Here is a 22,043-nt window from a genome sequence, read left to right as displayed (position 1 = left end):
AGCCCGTTGTTGCTGAAGGCAGGATAAACGTGCTAAACGTATAAATTTTCAGCCTGATTGCATTCCAGAGTTTTGGGAGAGCCAGTTTCGGGACGGCATGCCAGAAATTATACACAAAAGATAATGCCGCTGCACAATTGGATTTTCAGCTGAGGGGGAGAATGCTGCACACAAACATTCATTTTCCACTCGACTGGAGTTGAGCGCGTTTCGCATTCGCATTCGCATTTCGTATTTCGCATTTCAGCAAAATTTCAATGCGACAGACAAGAGCGACTCAGACGGTATTGTTACGGTTTTGGCCAGCACCAACCTGAACATCCAATGAGTGACATTTATCTTGCGAGGGCAACGAGGGGCCTCCTGTCGGAGCATTCATTTGCGTAATTAGTGGCCAAGTGGCATCCGCAACCTGGTTGCCAAATGGCATTTGGCTCCGGTGGCAGCAGAGGCCTCGAAATAACCTCAACTTCTGCTTGATTATTGGCCAGGAGCAAGAGGAGAGGCCAGCAGACAGGCGACGTCAGCACAATTGATAGCATACTTTCCAGGGCAGCTGCAGCTGAGGAGTAGGCGATCCAGGTGGGTCCGTTGCAGACCACTTAGCTCCGCTCCTTATCCGCAGTCGAACCGGCCCACTCTGAACTTGTAGTGAATGCGGAGCACACTTTTTTAATTATATAATAGTATTCATTATAATATATAAGCTACTGCATTTTTAATTTAAAATCCCCGTCTTTTTGGCAAATATTTTTTAATAGATGGCATGTCAATTTGTGTGTTTTATTGATTTTGATTTATTAAAGATTTTCATGCTCAGCACTACATTAAAAATAATATTTTTCAACTTATTAATTATTTATATGTGGGGATATTAAGTAGATAGTTTTCTACTAGGCTTATAAAATGTTAGTTTGAATTGATACAAGTTGCTTTATATGAATATTTGTTAAAAAATGTGTACAAAATATGTAACCAAATATTGTGTTTGATTACCATGCAACTTAGTGATGAATTGTATAAATTCAACTTAAGCAGAAATGTGTTGATATTTCCAGAAATGTAATTCAATGTTCATTTTTCCTATGTTCGATATCCTATAAAAGTAGTAATTGATTTCCTGCGACTGATTCACTACTCCAGTAAAAAGTATCTGCCTGAACTAAGGAAGCATAATTAAATTAGTTTTAAACTGGATGGTAACCGAATCAACGTGGCAAGCAAGCGGAAAACTTCATTTGTAGCTGGGGATTGGCCTCGTGGGTGGGCGCTGATTTTTGGCAGGCTAGTGGGTGGGAAAAAGGAAAGCCACGTGAGAGTTACAAGGGCACGCACACAGACACACGGGCACAGGCAAAGGCACAGCGAAAAGCGAAAGCGGCGAGAGAGGAAAAGAGGAAAAACAGCAACAGCAAGAACAAGAGCAACAGCGACTAAGCAAAACATGGGCCAAACCAAAACAAAAACACACGATTTGCCGGCAAAATGCACGTGACACATCCTCTGGGGAGCTTCGTCGAGTGCGATCCTTCGTCGAGTGCCGAATGCAGCCGAGTGCAGCCGAACGAAGCGGAGCCGAAGCTGCGCAGAATCCAACGAGCGGCTTAAAAGCAAGACGCTCGCAGGATTCGGGGCATTCGATTGTCGTCGCTCGAGAGAAGAGGTGCCCAGTTTCGAAAGGATAAAACTCCGCAAAGGACTCAAAGTAAAAGTGAAACTTTAAAGCCAAAAAGCACACACACACACACGCGGACACGTTGCATACAGTTTTGCGCGAGTGTGGGTGACTGCTGCCAGTGTGTGTGTGAGTTGGCCAAGTGGATTTCTATTTTTGGCCCATTAAGAAGCCAACTCGTGAAGTGCAGTGGTGTTAACTTTGGTGCCATTTGAAAGGACTCATCGAATTTCTATACCAACGAAACAAAACAACGCCGAAACTCTGGCAATCGCAATCTGATCCTTGGACATGTGGAGCAGGCAGCGTATGCGCCATAAGCCGCTTTGGGCCCTAATATCCTTGACCGTTTTGCTGCTGGTCCTGGACAAAAGCAATGCCAACACGGAGCCCGTCGAGACGAGCACTACATCCGAACCAGGTGAGTCCTAATTGCCCCGCACACATGTGGGCTTCCTCCATTTGACCTTCACTCGCTGGGCGGACGAGAATCGTAAATAAATTATGATGGGCCGCCTCGAACTCGGTCACTTTATTAAATGGCCTTACACGCATCCATGGAAGTCGCCCAGCACCCAGCTCCCAGCTCCCAGCGATTATCACACACGCTCGAGCACAAAGGAAATAAATCCGAAGTAGAAATGAATTCGAATCGGAAGGGGACGCTGCAGAGCGCAAGAGTAAATAACTGGCAGCAAATGAAATATTTCACGGCATCTGCGGCACAAAGGCAATCAAAGCGAGCCGAGAGCCCATGGGCAACCTTAATCCCAATCAGAGTCAACAAACAAGCAAGGGCAACGCGAAAAGAGGCACTGCGGGAAATATTTGGTAAAAAAAGATTAATTAAAACTATGAGTAAGCTTTCCATGTTGAACTATAAATGGCGAGCTCATTTAGCGCGGGGACAGCACTCAACATTATAAACATGAAAGATCATAAATAAGAAGCCAAACTTTCTGCTGGAAGTCCCCAATCTTTTCTCTTAGTGCAAGAGGGGAAGGGAAACTGAAAGGTAGCTCGAGCAAATGGCAATTGCACGAAAGCCCGTAATGAAGTATGGCAGGCCGTCCGAGGATGGTAATAGAAATTAATAGCGTCATGTGTGAGTTTTGCGAAAGGGAAGAAAAAACTGGACAGGGAATGGGTGGATATGGAGTAAAGGACAAGGGATAAAGAATAAAGGGGAAGTGTAAAGTGCCCGACAGCGACACGCAGATGCGCATAAAGTAATTAATTCACTCTGCCTCCATCGACATAGCCATCCCTCCACTCGGCTGCCTTCTAATTTCCCCTGGCAAACCGACAGGACCAGCTGTTGAGGTGCTGAGCTTTTGGGGTTTTCGTCCTTCAGTCAGGCAAAAGTGCGGCGCACTTTTCTTTTGCGGCGGAAATTGCGACTTCTGATTCGGCTGTATTTTGGCTTTTGATGCGCAGTTTTGGCAGCCAGTCAGCTGAGGAAGGGGTGTAAAATATGCGGGCAACCTTGGGCTGCGGACTGCCGATTCAGTTTTCTGTTTCCTGAGATCCAAACGGTTGCTTGACACATGTGAACGCGAGGGGAATTTAATTTACATGACTCACAAATGGAATCCATTTAATGTTGACTTATGGCGACGAAGCACAAGCGCACAGAGCACTGATGAAATATGCAGTAACCGGAGTAGCAGCTAAACCAGAGCTGCCTTTCACCCATTTCCATGTGCTGTCCCATAAATCCTGTGTGGATGATGATGTTGGGAAGAGTTGGGCGCACACTAGAAAATATGCGTTTTCGATAATACTTTATAATACGCCCCGTAGACCACAGAATCTACATATTAAAGATAAGCCAACCAAAGGTATCCTTTGAAAACGAAATGATATCGATATAAATGTTTTATAAAATTAACAGGCAGCTAAATTTTGCTGGAACTTTTTAAGAGGCGTCGGAGATCTTTCAGTGCACCACACACAGTGCATTTTGGGAGCCCATGGTCACATGTCTCTTTGCCACATTTTATGTGCTTAGAACAAAGCTGAGTCTGCATTATACATGCAAATGGTATAACTGAGTAACGAACTGTCAAAATCGCAGTTAAAGCAAAAAGGAGTCAGTGGGAAAAGGCTCCATTCTCCGCAGGAGGAAAACCAAATGACAAAAAGTCGCCAGCGCATTATGCATTTGCATTCCCATATATGCGAGCTAAAGGACAGAGATTACTTGACTTTTCCTGGGCTGCCTCGAAAATAGGAGGAAATGGCAGGGAGCTCTGTGTGGGAAATGGGAGCTGCAATTGTAATAGCTGCTGGAAAGGACGAGAACTGCTTCTGCCCGCCAGGGCATGAATGATTTATAGGGCGGCAGCTGTCGAGATGCCAACGATTATCGGCCATAAGCCAGTCACAGGACATTTTTACACCCAGAAAAGAAAGGAGTCTTTGGGTGAAACTATTGTTCAGTGCTCTTTATGACTAACAGAGTTCCGTGAACAAATCCATTCCTTTAAAGCTGCTTCACTTTCTCCTCAAGAGCTTCACGTGAATTTGGTTCTGGGTCCGCAGTGTTAAGCCAGTCTGAAACACAATACTCTTTGGATCAATTTCCGGTAGAATTTGGAACTGCTTCAGTACTGCCACCATTAGGGTCTTCATCTCCTGCATAGCAAATTTTTGACCTACACGGAAAAATTAGTACATAACCTTTCCATTGAAGAAAGCGATACCACATACCTATGCAATTTCTCTGACCGGCGCTAAATGGAATATAGGCGTAGGTGTGCCGGTTCTGCGAGTTTTCGGGTAGGAATCTCTCCGGCCGAAACTCTTCGGGGGAATCCCAGTACTCGGGATTGCGATGGATGTCGAAGACATGAACAGCAATCTGGGAACCCTTCGGCAAGATGAGGCCGTTGGCCAACTCCGTTTCCCGCGCGGTTTCTCTTCCCATGGCGGGAACAGAGGGATACAGGCGCATGGTTTCCTTGATGAAGTACTCCAGGTTCTTTAATTTGTTCAACTGCCCGCTGTCCAAGTTGGTTAACTCATCTGAAAGATTTGATATGCTTATTAAATCGTTCCCTTTGGTAATTCCAGCTCAGTTAACCATCTATGTGTGCTTGAATCTCTTGGAAGCATTTTTCTTGCTCATCCGGATATAAAGACATGTTCATTAGTCCAAAAATTAGCCCAATTGAGGTAGTATCGTATCCCTCAAACATCAGAGTGTCCACCTCCTCACAAATGCCAATGTGATCGATGAGGCCATCCTTCTCAGCATGAATAAGTGTATCCAGCATGGCAAAGCGCTTTTTAGTTGTAAATCTAAAGTAAGCGGTGTTTAAATAGACTCTTGAAAGACTGTCGAGTGCCTTACAGTTCATCATCAGCGGTCTGGGTGTTTCGTATGTTATCCATCTCATCATTTAGCTGCTCTCTCCTCTTGGCAATAATGTCGCTTGAAAATCCATGGACCACATCGAGGGCAGAAGCATAATCCTTTTCGGCAAACATCTTGAAAAGTGTATCGCTCCATAAAAGTGGGTTACTCATGCGACGAATAAAAGATTCTTCGATCTGACTGAAGTTCTCCCGGTATCGATCCCCCTTCTCGGCCATCTCGTCCAGCTTAACGCCCATGGACGTCTCTGCAGATATAGTTTTGGATATGGATCTATTATTAATACATTTTTAACGATTTTTGGATCTCACCGCAAATACTATTAAGAGTAAATCTGGGAATCACTTCGTTTAAGGAGATGATTACCTCATCCTTGTCTTTAAATTGCTGTAGGAACTTCAGACTTTCCGTTCTAGAATAATTAATTATTCAAGTGCTTTCACATAGTTGTTATGTTAGTAATTCAAACTCACATTAAAATTTCCTGAAACTGATTTAATATGTTGAAATGGAAAGTTGGGGTAAGCATCTTCCGTCGTGCATGCCACTTTTTTCCTAAATATTTTGATGTTAAACAATGAAAGAAGCATGTGCTAGCCCAAGCTCACCTGTGGATGTCAACAGACCAGTTCTCAGAAATGGATGAAGGAAATAGTAAACTGTTCCCTTGTTTATTAGATTTGGATCATTAAGCACATGTTCCGCATTATCCGCGTCTATAACATTGTAGATGGCCGCTCCTATTGCGTATTCCACGTAGCTTTTTCCCAGTGCTTGTGCACAGTCACGGGAGTGTTTAAAAATCCCAGCTATGCGTATAATTAGAACCACAGCCGTGGGATTTTGACATTAGCATAGATAACCCAGCAAAGCCCAGCATAGATAAGCCCCAATAACTCACCGTGATCTTTGCCATACAAGTCGAAGCTGTTGGCAAATATGGTACTGCCCTTCACCAAGGGAGCAATGCTTTCCGGGGGCTGTCCCTTCTTGGTTCGAATTCTCTTGGCAAAGAAACCAAGAATGCAGTAGTCCCTGTTCAGTCTATAAATCAATTGAAGTAGCACAATGGAAGCTCCGACGAGCCACAAAAAAACCATTATTAGACAACCGCATCCGCGGATCTGTCCCACCAAACTGATCTCTGAAATCTCCAGCAGCCTCAAACTATAACATCGGTATAAAAACCGAAACTGATAAGATTGTCACACTCACAAGCAACGGAAATGATATGGGGTTATTTGGCTAGGTACACTGCAGAAAATATTTTTCTAGTTCATACATTAACAATTTTATAAATATAAAATTCAGCAGTTTATTGAAATGGGTGTTACAAAATGACCAAACAGCATTGCGAAATTCCAGAACCTATTTGGTTGTTTATGATCTAGTGTTCATGATCGAGTGTAAGATCAAGTTAGACTAAAGTTTATCAAATGATTAAATTAGTCCTTGAATGGCTCTGTACACCAAGCTCACTTTCGCCTCACAAGCTTTACGCGAATCTTGTTCTGGGTGCGCAGAGTTATACCCGTGTGAAATACAATCTTCTGCGGATCGATGGCCTTCAGAACCTTGAACTGCTTCAGAAGGACCACCATTAGCGTTTTCATCTCCTGCATGGCATACTTTTGACCTGCAAAATACAATTATAATCATAAGAAGGCCAGTGGATAGAGACAATCGAGACCATTGCTTACCAATACAATTTCTTTGACCAGCGCTAAATGGAACATAGGCGTAGGTGTGGCGATCTTGGATATTTTCGGGTAGGAATCTCTCCGGTCTGAATTCTTCAGGGGAATCCCAGTACTTGGCGTTGCGATGAATATCGAACACATGAAGGGTTATCTGTGCGCCCTTCGGCAGGATCAGTCCATTGGCCAGTTCAGTTTCCTGGACGGCTTCACGACCCATAATCGGTACCGAGGGAAACAGGCGCATGGTTTCCTTCATGAAGTACTCCAGGTACTTGAGCTTATTCAGCTGGCTAACATCCAAGTTACTTAGGTCATCTGAAAACTTTCACATAAGAGGTTGCTTAATGCTTTTAGTACTTGGCTTACCATCTATGTGCTCTTGAATCTCTTGGAAACATATTTCCTGCTTGTCAGGGTTCAGGGACATGTTCATTAGACCAAAAATGAGGCCAATCGATGTCGTATCGTAGCCCTCAAACATCAGAGTGTCCACCTCCTCACAAATGCCAATGTGATCGATAAGACCATCCTTCTCAGCATGGATTAGGGTGTCCAGCATGGCGAATCTCTTCTTTGAGACAAATCTAATGTTTAACTTATAAGTATCAAGTTAACTTGGCAGTTATTACCCCAATGTACATACCCATCATCATCACCGGTTTGGGTGCTTGGATTTTTGTTGAGCTCATCCTTGAGCAAAACTCTCCTTTTGGCAATGATCTCGCTGGAAAATCCATGAACCACATCGAGGGCGGAGGCGTAGTCCTTGGCAGCAAATATGTTGAAGAGCTTGTCGCCCCAGAAAAGCGGGTTACTCAAGCGACGAATGAAGCATTCCTCAATCTGGCTGAAGTTCTCCCGGTATCGATCCCCCTTCTCGGCCATCTCGTCCAGCTTTACACCCATGGCGGTTTCTGAAGATTTGATATACACGTGCATTTTAAGGGTGAATCAATGAACTTAAGGTATTGGCTAACGCACCACAAATACTGTTTAGAGTAAATCTTGGAATGACTTCGTGTAACGATATGGTTACCTCATCTTGACCCTCGAATTGTTGCAGGAACTTTTGACTCTCTGTTCTGCAAGCGAAATGCTTTAGTTACTTAAGGTATTAAATAAAATGGAGACACTTACTTAAAGATCTCCTGGAACTGGTTCAATATGTTGAAATGAAATGTCGGGGTGAGCATCTTGCGGCGAGCATGCCATTTTTTGCCTGTAATAATGGAGTATGAAGAAAGCAGAGAGGCTAATCGACATTCCAACTTACCAGTCGATGTCAATAGACCCGTCCTTAAGAATGGGTGTAGGAAGTTGTAGACGAGCCCCTTGGTTATCAGATTGGGATGATTCATCACATTTTCCGCGCTGTCAGCATCGATAATGTTATAAATAGCAGTTCCAAAGGCATATTCTATGTAGCTAGTACCCATTTCCTTAGCACGCTCACGCGAGTGATTGAAAACACCAGCTAGACACTCAATTATGTACATTCATAAAGATATCAACTAAATTGGGTCAAAGTTCGACTCTTTCCACTACTCACCGTGATCTCGTCCATACAAGTCGAAGGTGTTGCCGAATATGGTTTTGCCTTTTGGCGTGGGAGCGATGATCTCCACCGGGGTTCCATCTTTCGACCGGATTCTTTTGGTGAAGAAGGACAGAACGTGGTAATCCTTGTTGGCCCTGTAGAGCCAGTGCAGCAGCGCACCCAGGGCCAGAACCAGCAACAAGGCAATCATATTTTCACAACCGCGTTGACGGAACTCACATTCCACACTGATTGCACCGATCGCAGGTTTCTATCTAGGCAGCTCTACTATCAGCCGGTTTAATAGCAACAATTATAAATATAAGCTGTTGAAACTGATTAGATTGCACCGAGTATACATTTATTTTTTTTTTTTTTGCGCTCGACTAGCTCCGATTTGTGGTCGAGTTCACACAACAATAACAATAGCAATAACATGGTGTTCGGCTTGTTTGTTTTAATGAAAGCTGGGAACAATGTTTCATTTGACTATAGGAAAACCGGTTAACTAAATGAGTATGGTACACTATTCATTTCTGATTCATTTATTGTTAGCATGGGGTTAGTTTATTGCTCCAAGCCACGACGAGTAGCATTGAAAAATCAGGGTTAACTAGTCATCTAATATCAGGGACGTACTTAAATCAATTTGAGACATAGTAGGCATGCTTATATAAGGAATATCCTTAAATCGATAAACACTAAACGCAATTCCGCCGCACAAGCTTGACTTTTATATTATTTTTGAAGCGCAAGGTTATGCCCACTTGAAAGACAATGGACTTGGGATCGATAACAGGCAGGATCTTGAATTGCTTGAGGATGACCACCATCAGGGTCTTCATCTCCTGCATGGCATACTTCTGGCCTTTGTGGTTGAGAGATAATGCATATGAGAACCGGATATTTTGAAGACTTTTCACTTACCTATGCAGTTCCTTTGTCCAGCACTGAATGGAATGTAGGCGTAAGGATGCCTTTTCTTGCAGTTCTCGGGTAGGAATCGCTCTGGGCAGAATTCCTCGGGGGATTCCCAGTACTTGGGATTGCGATGAATGTCAAAGACGTGTATATCGATCTGAGAGCTCTTCGGCAGAATTAGACCATTCTCCAGCTCCGTTTCCTGGAGTGTCTGACGACCCATAATGGGAATCGATGGATACAAGCGCATGGTTTCCTTTATAAAGTAGCTCAGATGGTTTAGTTTACTTAATTGACTGAGGTTCAGGTTGCCCAAGTCGTCTGGAAAGGTGCGGAAATCGAAATCTATGAAACTCACTATTACATAAACGGACTAAATTACCCTGAATGTGCTCCTGGATTTCCTGGTAGCATCGTTCCTGTGCATCGGCATAAAGAGACATGTTCATTAGGCCGAAGACCAGACCTATGGAGGTGGTATCGTAACCTTCAGCCATCAGGGTGTCCACCTCCTCACAAATCCCGATATTGTCGATTAGGCCATCCTTTTGGGCGCAAATCAAGGTGTCCAGCATGGCGAATCGTTTCTTCCTAATCACGCATCTGTAGTTCGAAAAGGGAAGCTTATCAGTGTGAAAAAGTAATTTCAAAATAAGCTCACATATCATCGTCAGCCGTTTGAGTGACTCTTCTGTTTTCCAGCTCCTCTTCTAGTAGAACTCGCCGTTTCGCGATTATCTCCCTGGAAAATTCGTGCACCACTTTTAAAGCTGCGTTGTACTTGTGTGCTGCAAAGATGTTGTATACGCAATCGTCCCAATAGAGGGGGTTTAGTATGCGCCTGGTAAATCCTTCGTCGATTATGAGAAAATTCTCCCTGTAGCGATCGCCTTTCTCTGCCATTTCATCCAGTTTAATTCCCATGGCAGTTTCTATTTGAGAAATCACTGATTGTTAATGCGCACGATGGTACTAAAAGTATAAGTACCACAAATGCTGTTCAGGGTAAATCTGGCTATGTGGTCCTTCAAGGAAACCACACATTCATTTTGTCCTTGGAAGTGATTAACGAATTTTAAGCTCTCCGCTCTGTAAAAACATTAAATATTTAAAAAATGCATTTATAATATGTCTAGTTATATGATAAAGAAATTTAACCAGAGGTAAGGCGAAGATGATTTTTAGGAAAAGCACTCACATGAAGATTTCTTGGAACTGGTTCAGTATATCTAAGTGGAATGTCCTAGTGAGCATACTGCGTCGCGTATGCCATTTCTTTTCTGTAATATAGAATTTTGGATGCAGCGATTCTTTTTTAAGAATTCGTTCCTCACCTGTCGCTGTTAAAACGCCAGTTCTTAGAAAGGGGTGTAGAAAATTATATATAACGCCCTTCGTTATCAGATTGGGATGATTCAGTATGTTCGCCGCATTATGGGCATCTATAACATTGAAATTGGAGTACCCCATGTAGTACAGCAAATAACTGTCTCCGCTTTTCTTCGCCAACTGGCGCAAGTGATTAAACACTTGGTCTAATCATGTTTATTCGCATAGAAGAGAAAAGTGTTATAATTAGGAGTAACCTGATGTCAAAGGTCACCAACTACTCACCAGAGTCTTTTCCGTAAAGATCGAAGCAGTTGGCGAACAGAGTTCGACCCTTGGGCATGGGCACTAAGCTGTCCAGTGGCTTTCCATCCTTTGTTTGAACCCTCCTGGCGAAAAAGGCGAGGATGTTGTAGTCTTTGTTTACCTTGTAGATCCAGTGCACGACCACACTTATGGCCACGGAAAGCCACAGAAGCCAAACCATTGTGGGCGAACTGGATCGGTGGGCTTCACTCTCAGCACTGTTTTGGTTTAAGGTTCCCAGCTCTCGATCCACGCGAGCTTTTCACTATCAGCAACAAAGAGAACCGGCCACAATTGATTAGATTTTGATCTATTAAGTTTTTATAAACATATACTCGCATGTGTATGAATCTTTGTTTTTGTGTTTTTGTTTCGTCGCTCAGCTGGTCGATATTTCATCTCACGTTCACCCAACAAGCTTTTCATTGGTGTTTTATTTTAATCGATACAGACATTCAAATTTGTAAAAGCTGTTTTGTGCGTCTATGTGCTTTGCACTGGTAAAGGAAAACGTCTCTTTATTTATTCTTCTCAAAATGAAGAACTTGTATTTAAAATGCTTTATCTGATTTTAGTCCTTTTAAAGATAAAACATAAAAGGCCTTTGGCCATTCCTAATCAATTGAAAACCTCAGTTAAGAGATTATTAACTTAAAATGTAATGTTTGCTAGCTAATCTAAATATTTTCCGTAAGCATGTAATAGATGGAACTAAAATAGGGGGAGTTATGTGCCTACATCCCAAGTCTATGTACATAAGTAACAGAAAGGCAGTGTCCGATGGTCATAGCTCATTTTTACTTTGTCATGGAGTGCTAATTGGCGATTGCAATTCATCAATTACAAGGCAGTCTGTGATTTTATTTGCCTGTGCCATTATACATCACTCGACCTACTTTTCGACAAAGAGCATGACACGTTACTGACAAAAAGAAAAGTGTAACGAAAGAGCTTGGCTTCCGCCGTCGGCGATTACTGAAGGCCGCCTGGAGATGAAAATGGGGGAAAATGCTGCCTCGACTTTAGCTCTCCTCTCTGCAGCTGAGTGAAATCCTGATTTTGATGCCGACTCTGACTCTGTTTCTGTTCGAGTTCCTGCTGGCCTCCACCTCTCATGTAAAATTGAAACTTGAGCTGTGCGTTGGGTCCACGACCTTCACCACCGCCCACTCCGCCTCCTGATTACTTGCCTGCATGCCAAATGCATATTGGAAATTTGCAATTTCGATGGCACTCAAAGTCTGGCGACGTCAAGTGGAAAGTTCTTCCCAGCCAGGCCAAGTTATCAAATTAGATCACATATGAAATATTTATGGCAAGAGTTTCTGGCAGACTTGAAATTGCATTACCCCCAGTCAAGCCAAAGTCTTGGGTGAATTCGTTTGGCAAACCCTCACTGAGTCAAACTAGCGATTATTGAATGACTTATTCAAAAGATTGAGACATTGTCGCCTCGGCCATGTTATTTCATTACACATAAATGGCAATTTTGTGGCCCTGAGTTATATAATAATTTGTATAACTATTTATTATTAATACCACATTTACACCAAAATTAAATCAAGATTATATTGCAATAATTTCTAAGTGAGAATATTTTACGTGTGCGCCACTGTTTTTTCCCACTGTTCTTATTTCCCGCTTTCATTATCCATCCGCAGATGCCTCGCCAGGCTGTCGGGCGCCGGATGTGCGCTTCACGATTGTGAAGCCGGAAGCGACGACGGAGCAGCCGCTGGCTAAATTCGAGACCACGCAGATCTACCTGCCGGAGGACTTCACCACGGCGGATGTGGAGTTTGTGGACTCGGTGCCGCGTAACCCCAACGAGAACCATGCGGCCGTAATCAATCCGTATTCCCTGGACTTGGGCGACGACCACTTGCATGTGGGCGATGCGGCCGCCAGTCTGGTTGGCGACGATGACCTGGGTGACGAGGACGAGGACCACCACGGGGACCCGGAGGATAAGCGCTTAAATGCCAATCGCAAACAGGGGAAACGACGGCGCGCGGGTTCAGGCCGTCGCCGGAGGATTGAGAATGAAAATGGCCAGACAGGCAGGGGTCGTGGCAGTCGATATAAGCGGCATGCCATCCTCCACGACACTGAAGCCTCACCGGAAACGGATCGCTGGGCAGGCAGCAAGCTGGCAGCCGAGGGAGATGTGTACTATGTCCATATAGCTGATATTTTGAAGAGCCGTGAGCCAAATCGTGAATTGAAATCGAAGCTGCACAAGCTCAAAATGAAGGCAAGGTTAAACAAGTGTCTGGCGGAGGGTGGCAAGGAGAAGTGCACAAAGCTCCTCAGGAAGAAGCCCAAGAAGAAGGTCGTCGAAAAGGAGCAGTCGCTGAAGAAGGAGAAGAAGTTCCCTAAAGAGGAACAGTCGCAGAAAAAGGCACTCGCTAACGGACAACCGCCAAAGGAGGACGAACTGGAACTGGGCCATCCGGAGGCCACTGCTCATCACCGCCGCCGCGGGGACAGTCACGCTGCAGAGCTCGACCAGCGTGACCGGAGCCCGCGCTGGCGCCGCCGGCGCAGCACCGAGTTCAAGGGTGATCTCGGACAGCTGCCACCGGAGTCCGGAATCGGGCCGGAGCCGGAACCGGAACCGCTAGCGGATCAGGAGGACCTGCAGCAGTACGGAAATCAGTCGAGCAGTGCACGAGTGGCCCTGTTGTGGCAACGTGTTAAGCGCAAGTCCGGCAAGACCACGGGTGCACTGAGCCGTCCGAAGGGTGGTGGCGACTCCAGCTCCAAGACCACCAGTCGCAAGGACAAGGGTGAGTGTGCGCCCGCACGGCGGCCAGACACTGGCAATGCCACAGTGCCCAATGCCTTTGAAGCCTTGATTTGCCGTCGCTGTCTCGTTGTCTGTCTGTCCGTCCGTGTCGCGCTGTCCGGTCTCGCAGAGATCCTACGGAGGGCGGAATCTCCCGCCTGGAAATCCCTTGCAAAGGTTAAAGGTCGCCAAGTGGCAGTTCAAGTTAGAAGTGATCCGCTTTCAGCCCATGTCTGTTAACTGTTGGGTCATATGGACCCGCAAACAAAAAAAAAAGAAGTTTAATTTTCCAGAACTTGTGTTAATAAATTTCAAATCTTTCTATTATATTTTAAGCTCTTCCGTCATCCTTCCTTAGGGATGTAGATGGTTTTATCCATACAATACTTTTAAATTTATGCATAAGCACAGTTGAATAGTTAGCCCTTTTAAATGTACACAGCCATGCTAAATTAAGTATACGCCCAGTTAGCCATCGAATAGTGAACCCATGCGGCTGGCTAGCAGCTTAGGCGCTTTATCATGACCTCAAGCTTTATAATGTGGCAACATTTTGACAATGTCTAGCAGCGAGTATTGAAACGCTTTTGCAAGGGCATTTCAGCCAACAGCAGCACACATGAGTACACACGAACACCCAAACATTAACGGAAGTTGAGAGCGGAGAACACACCGAACTACTCGTAAAAGCTAATCGCAGTCACAGCCAAAGCCACAGCCATCGCATCCAACCATAGCATCCCATCCAGCCATGGCTCATCCCCCAGCACAATCACACCTGCACCTGCACCCAAAATGCCACCTGTCCTGGCATTTTCCACCCTCTCCGACGGCTTTTCATTACCCCATTTCCGCCATCGGTGCTGCGTGGTCATGGTTTATTTGCCAGTCCATATCTTTGTCGTGGTTAGAGTTCAGAGTTGAGAGTCGAGAGTTGTCCGTTGCCGGTTGGTCCTTTGTTCTGGCCGGAATGATTTTCCTTTGGCTCCTTTGTTTGCCTTGGGCTTCAGCTGGGGCTCCTTTGTCCGAGTCCTTCTCGGCATCCTTTACTGCTTTTTTCATCATTTTTTTTCTATTTTCTATTAGCCAGCATAATATTATCTTTGGTGTTATCTCTGCCTTTTCACATCTCCCTTATTTTAGTGCCGGCTTTTGATGGGGTTTCTGGGAAATGAAGTTGTATCCTGTTAAGTGGCCACTTCGCCAGCCTTCTGGTTTTCTTTTAATGCATATCTAAGCACTTGGAGCAACCCATTGAAGTTTTCAGCTGGCAGCACTTTTCGCACGTCTCGTGGTTTCTCGATGGCTTCTCCTTGGCTTAATGTGTGTGCCCAAGGGCGTACTTGAGGATTTTACCGCGTCTTTCGCACTTTCGGCTCAACTTCGAGTCGAGTTTTGGGTCAACTTGGATGGGCCTTAGGATCGCTCATTGTCCACCGGCACTTCATTAGCATACTCATCTTCATCTGCATCTGCATCAGCATCTTCATCAGCATCTTCATCTGCATCTGCATCTTTCATTCGCATGCCGTTCAACGGCTCATTAGATGCTTGCTCTATTTGCTCTATCCCCCTCTGAACGTCTATCTACCCCTCCCCTGTTTCTTGGCATGGTACATTGCCCATCTCACGACGCCCACACCTTCTGCTCTTCTCGTCCCGCCTCGAAAATCGAATCTAGGTATCTACGACGAGGAGGCTGGCTACACGCCCTTCCATCCAGACGAGGAGTTCGACGAGGAGGAGGAGGAGGACGAGGAGGTCGACATCCTGCAGCAGTTCACCGAAGTCTCGGAGATCCGCTTCCCGGGCGAGATCGGACCCATGGGCGATCGGCGGCTGTGCAAGATCCGCTGCGTCAAGGGCAAGTGGGTGGGTCCGTTGTGCGCCACCAACGAGGAGGGTAAGTGAACTACTCCCGCCTCCAGCCACTAACGCCCACGACAATGCACCATAAAATATTGAAGTATTGACATACACACAGATACTTAGTTGCAGTTGCAGATACATAGCTCCAATTACAGATACACTTAAGCCACACAAACAGTTTCGAATTCATTTATTTACGTGCGCAAATAAAGACTACACAATCAGTACACAACCGAATACAGCACACAATCAGATTGTTGTTTCATTTTAACCCAATTAAAACGCTCGCCAATTAAAGTTACACGGTGAAATGGAAACGTATTTCAGTTTAAGTTTCTATCAGAACACTATTTTATTTTTTATTTTACACATCATTTGGATTCCGAATCGTAATATCGAACCAGCAAAAGAAGATTGCATGCTAAACTCTGCACAGCAGAGCAAAAGCTGATATTGAACTTAATATAATATTATACATATGTATATAGTTCCTTCATCTCATGAATCTTCAACTTGTATCATCAGTTATAAAGGTACCATTTCAAAAAATGGAAAGTTCGCTTCAAAATAAATTCTAAAATAAACTTTGTAAAATAACCATAGGTTTGAGTATTATTTTTTCTTAATACATACCAATAGCTAGATCTCAGTTGGTCTTGAACACACTTTTTTGAATGAATAAATTAATAATTGAATAAATAGATTAAGTTGCTCTAGAGTAACCACAAAATCACACCGCACACTAAACATATTGGCTAAGAATCTGTACAAGTAAACATTTGGTATGATATTTCTTCTCCGTGCGGCTTTGTAATCCCTAGACGATAATGGGAATGTGAAGTTTCAGCCGCTCTACAAGAGCTGCCACGTGAACCGGATACCATCGCACTTGCTGCTGAGCTACCGCAACATTTCAGTGGTAAGTGGTTAGAGGTCGAAGATCCTCGGATCCTTGGGTCAGCTGGCTGCCGCACCACCACCACCACCACCACAACCACTACAGCACAAGAACACCTACATGCAACGCACACGCACACACCGGTACACCCAGTACTCGTACATGCATACGTTTTGTAGATTTCCGGAGATTTCCCGCGTTCATGTCTCTACTCGACTGCTTTTGCGAGGGGATCTCAGCTCAACTCCGATCTCGATCTCGACTCGACTTTGATCTACTATCTCTCTCTGCCTGCGCCTCTGCTTGTCTCTGTCTACTCTCACCAGTCTATCGCTCTATACTCATCTCAGCCTGAAAATCTCACCTAATAATTCTCAATATCGTAATATCGCAATATCTCAAGACCAGCGACCAAGCCATCTGCATGCCGATGCTCGAGCGAAATCGGGCCAAATACAAACGAAAACGATTCTCTACAGTATGTGTGTTTTTTGGTACTCTTTGATTCTCTCTCTTGCAGACACCGATCCCACCAAATCGCGGCTGGCGTAAAACGCGATTATCCAAATCGACACTTCTCTCAAATACAGAAATTGTGAGTCGTCGTAGTAGCTGTGTAGTATTGTGTAGAATTGCACCCACAAGAAACCCACAGGCAAACCACAGGCACCAACACCAACACACACAAAAACACACAGATTCCACCCACAAACACCTACCAGCAGGGAGCCAACAGCCAAAAGATACAGTTTACAAGATGCAAGATACAAGTTGAACGTAACAAGTTCCAACATACCAGTTACAACTACCTACACTCAGATACTCGCACACGAGAATGTTTAATGCGAGGACTGCACGCCAGAGCGACCTGCGCCACTTTCCCATTTCGCGGGAACGTCTGATTATTTGATAACTTTCTCCACTTTCTCTCTCTCTCTCTCTCTCTCTTTCCCCCTGTCCTTTCTCTCCCTCCACCAAAATACCCTGTGCACCCTTTCGCTTTTCCTCACTGCTTGCTTGCGATTTGCCCCTTGCCAAGAATGTGGGATGGGACCTGCCGCACGGACACTCGCTACAGGCGCGCTGCCAGGAGCTGGGCATCTACAAGCTGCTGGGAGAGTCCAGGGTCCTCTGCTCCAACGGCCTGTGGGCACCGCGGATGCCCAGCTGCGTCCCCACCACGGTGCTGACCAACTATTCGGAGGACAGCGCCCCCTCGATCCGCATCAAGATCTTCAACGGCTCCCACTCCTTCGAGCCCTCCGGCGTCATGGCCGTTCCGCCGCACAGCACAGTGCTCATGGACTGCATGTATCCGAGGGTTAGGGGCACTCCGGAGTGGAGCTGGACCAGCTGGTACATGCAGTATGCCACTGGTAAGCCGAGCGCCTTGTTCTACTCAAGGAGAACGATTAGAAGCTAGAAACAGAAGAAAAAATATGGAAAGCTTCTAGACTATCACATACCTCTTCTGTCTCTTGCCTATTTTTATCATGTCTAGTAAGGCCTGCAATTCTTAGAGTAGCGAGTATGATGGCACTAATGAGTAAACAAGATCTTTCAGCTGCTTGATAACTACGCCGAATAATCAAACCTTCGATTCTAACCTTCGTAACAACCTCTTTACAGGATGGTCTCCAGCCCAGGAGGAGAAAGCGGTGCGCTACCGGCTGAGCATCAAGAACATCGAGAACAACGACTCCGGGACATTTACCTGCACCTCGCCGCGCGGACTGACCAACAGCATTGCCGTCGTGGTGGCCACTTCGACGTGCCCGCAGCTGACAGAGCCGCTGGCGCCGCTCAAGCTGCGCCTCGAGGGCAACAAGCTGGGCCAGCGGGCGCACTACGAGTGCCCCGAGGGCTTCCGGCTGGACGGCGCCTGGAACGCCACCTGCCTGGCCTCCGGCAATTGGTCATCGCCGACGCCGACCTGCCATGCCATCCAGTGTCCGCGTTTGGAGCTGGACGACCCCCACCTCAGCCTGATCGAGCTGAACACCTCGGCATGGGGGCGGGCGGTGTTCAAATGCCAGTGGGGCTTCAAGCTGACCGGACCGGCGCAGCTGGACTGTGAGCCGTCGGGCGTCTGGAGTGGCCCCGTTCCGCGTTGCAAAGGTGAGCGATCAGGGACTATGGTGGGGATTACTGTGGGCTTCCTTGAGAAGGAAGTAACCTGAACTTTTTGTTAGGGATCCATGTTACCAGGCTATATATCAGCATCTATTAATTATATAAATTGTGAGTGTTGAAAATTATGGATTCTACAGTTTTGCTATCCAAAGATCGCATAATCTCTCATAGAGCTGTTTCCAATTATGCACGAAGCCCAATTTAAATGCATACTTTTCGACACCATTCACAACATGTTCCTATTACACTGTGGTCTTCTGTTACTAACTCTCGAATAAACTTTGTTGCTGGTGCACCCCTCCGCCTACTGACCGATCCCCCCGCAGTCATTCAGTGCGTGATGCCAGTGGCGCCGCTCAACGGGCGCATCGGGGGCACCAGCCTGAGCCAGAGGCGCCTCACCGTGGGCGCCCTGGTCACGTTCAGCTGCAACGACGGGCACAGCCTGGTGGGCGAGTCGAGCATCATCTGCACGGAGAACGGACAGTGGTCGCACTCGCCGCCTTTTTGTAAGTAGACTCGCTACTCACTCACACACTCACTGACATAGACACGTATATGTATATGCGTGCGCTGCGAGAGATTGTCGGCGCACCGCACCGCTCCACCGTTCCACCGATCCACCGATCCTCCTCCTCCTCGTGGGTCCGCTCACAGATCAACCCAATTAATGACTCTTGTGTTGTATTTCCGCCGAACAAACGACCGATTTCGATACCGATCACGAATCATCATTAACATACCTGATACCTGAAACCTGAAACCACCTGATACAATCCGTACACGCATGACATGCCCACTGACCATCCACGATCTCAGGCAAATCGCAGTGCCCCTATCCCGGCGATCCGCCCAACGGGCTGATTGCGCCGCTCAAGTTCAACTACGACGCCGGAGACTACCTGAGCGTCCAGTGCCGGCCCGGATTTGTCCAGAGCTACGAGGGTCCGCCCGAGCGGCCCAAGTGCCAGCCGGATGGCCGGTGGTCCGGTCCGATGCCCAAGTGCAAGAGCTACGAGGAGGTGTAACCTCCAGGACCTCCACAGATTGAAGCCGCCGATCCAGAAGGACTCGCCGCCAAGTCAGCATAACGGGTCCTCCATCTGAGCGGATGCTGTAATTCCGAATGCAGATCGAAACCGAGTGATATTTAGATTAACTTAGTGAGAGGTATCAAAATTAATAGATATTTTATCAGATAGGTTCAATTCAAATTATTGTCTTTCCGTGGCCCACGAATCTTTCGAGAACTCTCCTTTCGAACGCTTTTGAAACTATGTACTCTAAATAGATCAAGTTGATCCTGCACACTCTACAGATATTTGTTCTTCAGATTGAATAAACTTTGCGCTTGCATTTCATTACGAAGTATCCTTGTACTTACACTAACTATTTAATGAGATATATAATCAACATCTGCGTACAGGTAACATATTTATGTATTACGTATTCTGGTTGCAACTAAAAGTTACATACATGTAAATGTTTAAACGAAAAAAAGCGAAAAACTTACCCACAGTGCGAATAAAAATAAATATATATATACAGATAAACGATTCTATTCCACCATATAAATGTATTACACTGACAGAAATGCAGATTGCAGCAGCAGTTGTTGGACGAGTGTTGATTAGTTAGGAGCTAAGAAATGCCAAGCTAAGTAAAGTCTTTAAAGTCATATCCATAAATTTGATTCCTTGAAAGGCAGAGGAGCACTTATAGGTATTGCATAGTGTATTGTAGGCAGCTGCAATCTTTGTGTAAAGTAAAGACCGTTTTAAATAAAATACGATATTGTGTAAAATGCAATTCTCGGCCTTAAACTCTTTTGCCTCTTGGCTCTGGGACTTCTCTGCAGAAGTAATATATCCGTAAGCTCCGCGAAAGTGTGCCAAGGAAATCCATGTGCACGTGTTTCCCCTCCGCCTAAGCCAGCTGCTAATGCGAGCTCAGGTGCAACATCCCCTGCAGCAGCAACACACACAGCAGCAGCATCTGCGGCATCTGCAGCATCACAGCATCTACAGCGGTAACATCTACACCAGCAACAAAAGCAAGCAGTTACTTCATAAGCGCGTGTGCTGCACTGCGAAAAAGCTTGGGAAGCTCCATCCATGGGAAACGTACTTAGGCATAGAGTGTTTGTTCTTTTTCTTAATTCTAAGCCGTTGTAGATTTAGTGGGGCCTTGGTAGGAAATGGAGCCGAGTATGCCAATGTGCGGTCATAAGAAAGCATAATCCATAACTTCAGATTTTATTTAACCTAGTTACATAAATCTAGATTTTAAATTGAAATTGTGATTATTATTTGCGCTACCCTTTAAAATGCAGAAAGCTGTTTAATTTTGTACTGTGCACTCCACCATTTCCGAACAGCCGAATGGCAGGGAGCAAAACGGAAGTGAAATTCATTTAAAAGTTGAAGGGGCGTGGAAATTTAGTTGGTAATCTTGCCAAGGTTTCCTCTTCATATGCGCGCCTGTGGCATCGAGTTTGCCAGCGGAGCCCGCAATGTGCACCTGGAAAATTAATTTGTTTTGTTGCTTTGCACCTCGAAACGATTGAGGCTTCATTTCCCGTCGCCAGCTCATTTTCCACACATGGCCACAGAAGCGCCATTGTCGTTTATTCTCAGCCACGCCTCCGCTCATTTAATGGCAATTTGGATGTGGATATGGAGGTGAATCTGGGGGCTGTGCGGCTGGGTGCTCTTGATGGGAGGAAAAGGTGCCCAAATTGAGGCGCCCCGTTGTCACAGCAGCAACAACTTGTGCGCTGCTATGTGCGTAATTAAAATTAACTGCTCCTGTTACTCGTACTTTCGGCGCAAATTGGTTTTGCTTGTTTGCCAGTCTCAAAATTAATACAACAGACCCGCTGGGCGCCCGACATAAAACTCGCATTTAACTTAAACTCGATTTTGGGTTGGCAACAAACTTAAGTTACCTTAAAGGCCAGGCAACATGTAGCACCGATTGTTTGGGGTAATTAAGGAACATGCAATTAGCCGCACGCGGATGTGCAGCTGCGTATCCATAGGATGCAAAGGCATATACTTCCGATTTGTGCTGGAAGTTGAGCCATTTTCATTAGCACCTCTGCAGTTGCGCTGCAGTAGGGCATCAGCCACAGCCAGTGACTCCGGAGTCCGGACATCCGAGTGAGCTCAAACATATCACAACTGCAATATTTTCCGTCCGTGCTCTGGGGCCAAAGCGATGAACTATGCATGTCACGTAGCTCAGAAGCGGTGTCCCCGCACTTTGAACCCAAAAACAGTGTGCACCCACCCAGCTCGTATCTACACTGCGCGAAAGTGTGATTGCTCAACTTAACTTTGCCTCATGGTATAATATACAAAATAAACTGTGTCACCTTTATATACATATTTGTATAGATATGCTTATTTGTACGTACCTCGTCTATTTTCTATTTTATTTTATATTTCCCAGGTTGAATTTATATGTATAAACTAGTATTTGCTTTGGAGATGGTCTGTACTTGCAC

General features: G+C 45.5%; 3 protein-coding genes across 4 annotated transcripts; 1 reads left to right on the top strand and 2 right to left on the bottom strand.

Annotated features, from left to right (window-relative positions):
- Nucleotides 1-1,633: 1,633 nt before the first annotated feature.
- LOC6528732 (locomotion-related protein Hikaru genki) lies at nucleotides 1,634-20,344 on the top strand. 2 transcript variants are annotated; one of them, XM_002089731.3, is made up of 9 exons: nucleotides 1,634-2,096; nucleotides 12,509-13,636; nucleotides 15,317-15,538; nucleotides 16,326-16,423; nucleotides 16,923-16,997; nucleotides 17,442-17,778; nucleotides 18,032-18,520; nucleotides 18,862-19,044; nucleotides 19,355-20,344. In XM_002089731.3, the coding sequence occupies exons 1-9, from the start codon at nucleotides 1,967-1,969 to the stop codon at nucleotides 19,561-19,563; spliced, it is 2,871 nt and encodes a 956-aa protein (XP_002089767.1). In that variant the 5' UTR covers nucleotides 1,634-1,966; the 3' UTR covers nucleotides 19,564-20,344. The 2 variants fall into 2 exon arrangements, with proteins under 2 accessions (XP_002089767.1, XP_015054289.1); XM_015198803.3 differs by lacking the exon at nucleotides 16,923-16,997 and having other exon boundaries at nucleotides 1,635-2,096.
- LOC6528735 lies at nucleotides 4,108-8,557 on the bottom strand. The gene is made up of 16 exons (XM_002089734.4): nucleotides 8,304-8,557; nucleotides 8,028-8,228; nucleotides 7,892-7,973; nucleotides 7,736-7,836; nucleotides 7,398-7,668; nucleotides 7,121-7,338; nucleotides 6,755-7,069; nucleotides 6,533-6,690; nucleotides 5,956-6,253; nucleotides 5,663-5,863; nucleotides 5,528-5,609; nucleotides 5,366-5,466; nucleotides 5,031-5,301; nucleotides 4,761-4,978; nucleotides 4,388-4,702; nucleotides 4,108-4,332 (listed from the first exon to the last, which is right to left on the bottom strand). The coding sequence occupies exons 1-16, from the start codon at nucleotides 8,500-8,502 to the stop codon at nucleotides 4,172-4,174; spliced, it is 3,192 nt and encodes a 1,063-aa protein (XP_002089770.2). The 5' UTR covers nucleotides 8,503-8,557; the 3' UTR covers nucleotides 4,108-4,171.
- LOC6528733 (probable cytochrome P450 4p2) lies at nucleotides 8,821-11,191 on the bottom strand. Its single transcript, XM_002089732.4, has 8 exons — nucleotides 10,827-11,191; nucleotides 10,547-10,747; nucleotides 10,411-10,492; nucleotides 10,201-10,301; nucleotides 9,874-10,144; nucleotides 9,595-9,815; nucleotides 9,219-9,533; nucleotides 8,821-9,159 (listed from the first exon to the last, which is right to left on the bottom strand). The coding sequence occupies exons 1-8, from the start codon at nucleotides 11,026-11,028 to the stop codon at nucleotides 8,993-8,995; spliced, it is 1,560 nt and encodes a 519-aa protein (XP_002089768.1). The 5' UTR covers nucleotides 11,029-11,191; the 3' UTR covers nucleotides 8,821-8,992.
- Nucleotides 20,345-22,043: the final 1,699 nt, after the last annotated feature.

The sequence above is a fragment of the Drosophila yakuba genome, chromosome 2L (genome assembly GCF_016746365.2).
Source record: "Drosophila yakuba strain Tai18E2 chromosome 2L, Prin_Dyak_Tai18E2_2.1, whole genome shotgun sequence".
In the NCBI taxonomy this organism is placed as follows: domain Eukaryota; kingdom Metazoa; phylum Arthropoda; class Insecta; order Diptera; family Drosophilidae; genus Drosophila; species Drosophila yakuba.
This window is presented reverse-complemented; position numbering and strand designations above follow the sequence as displayed.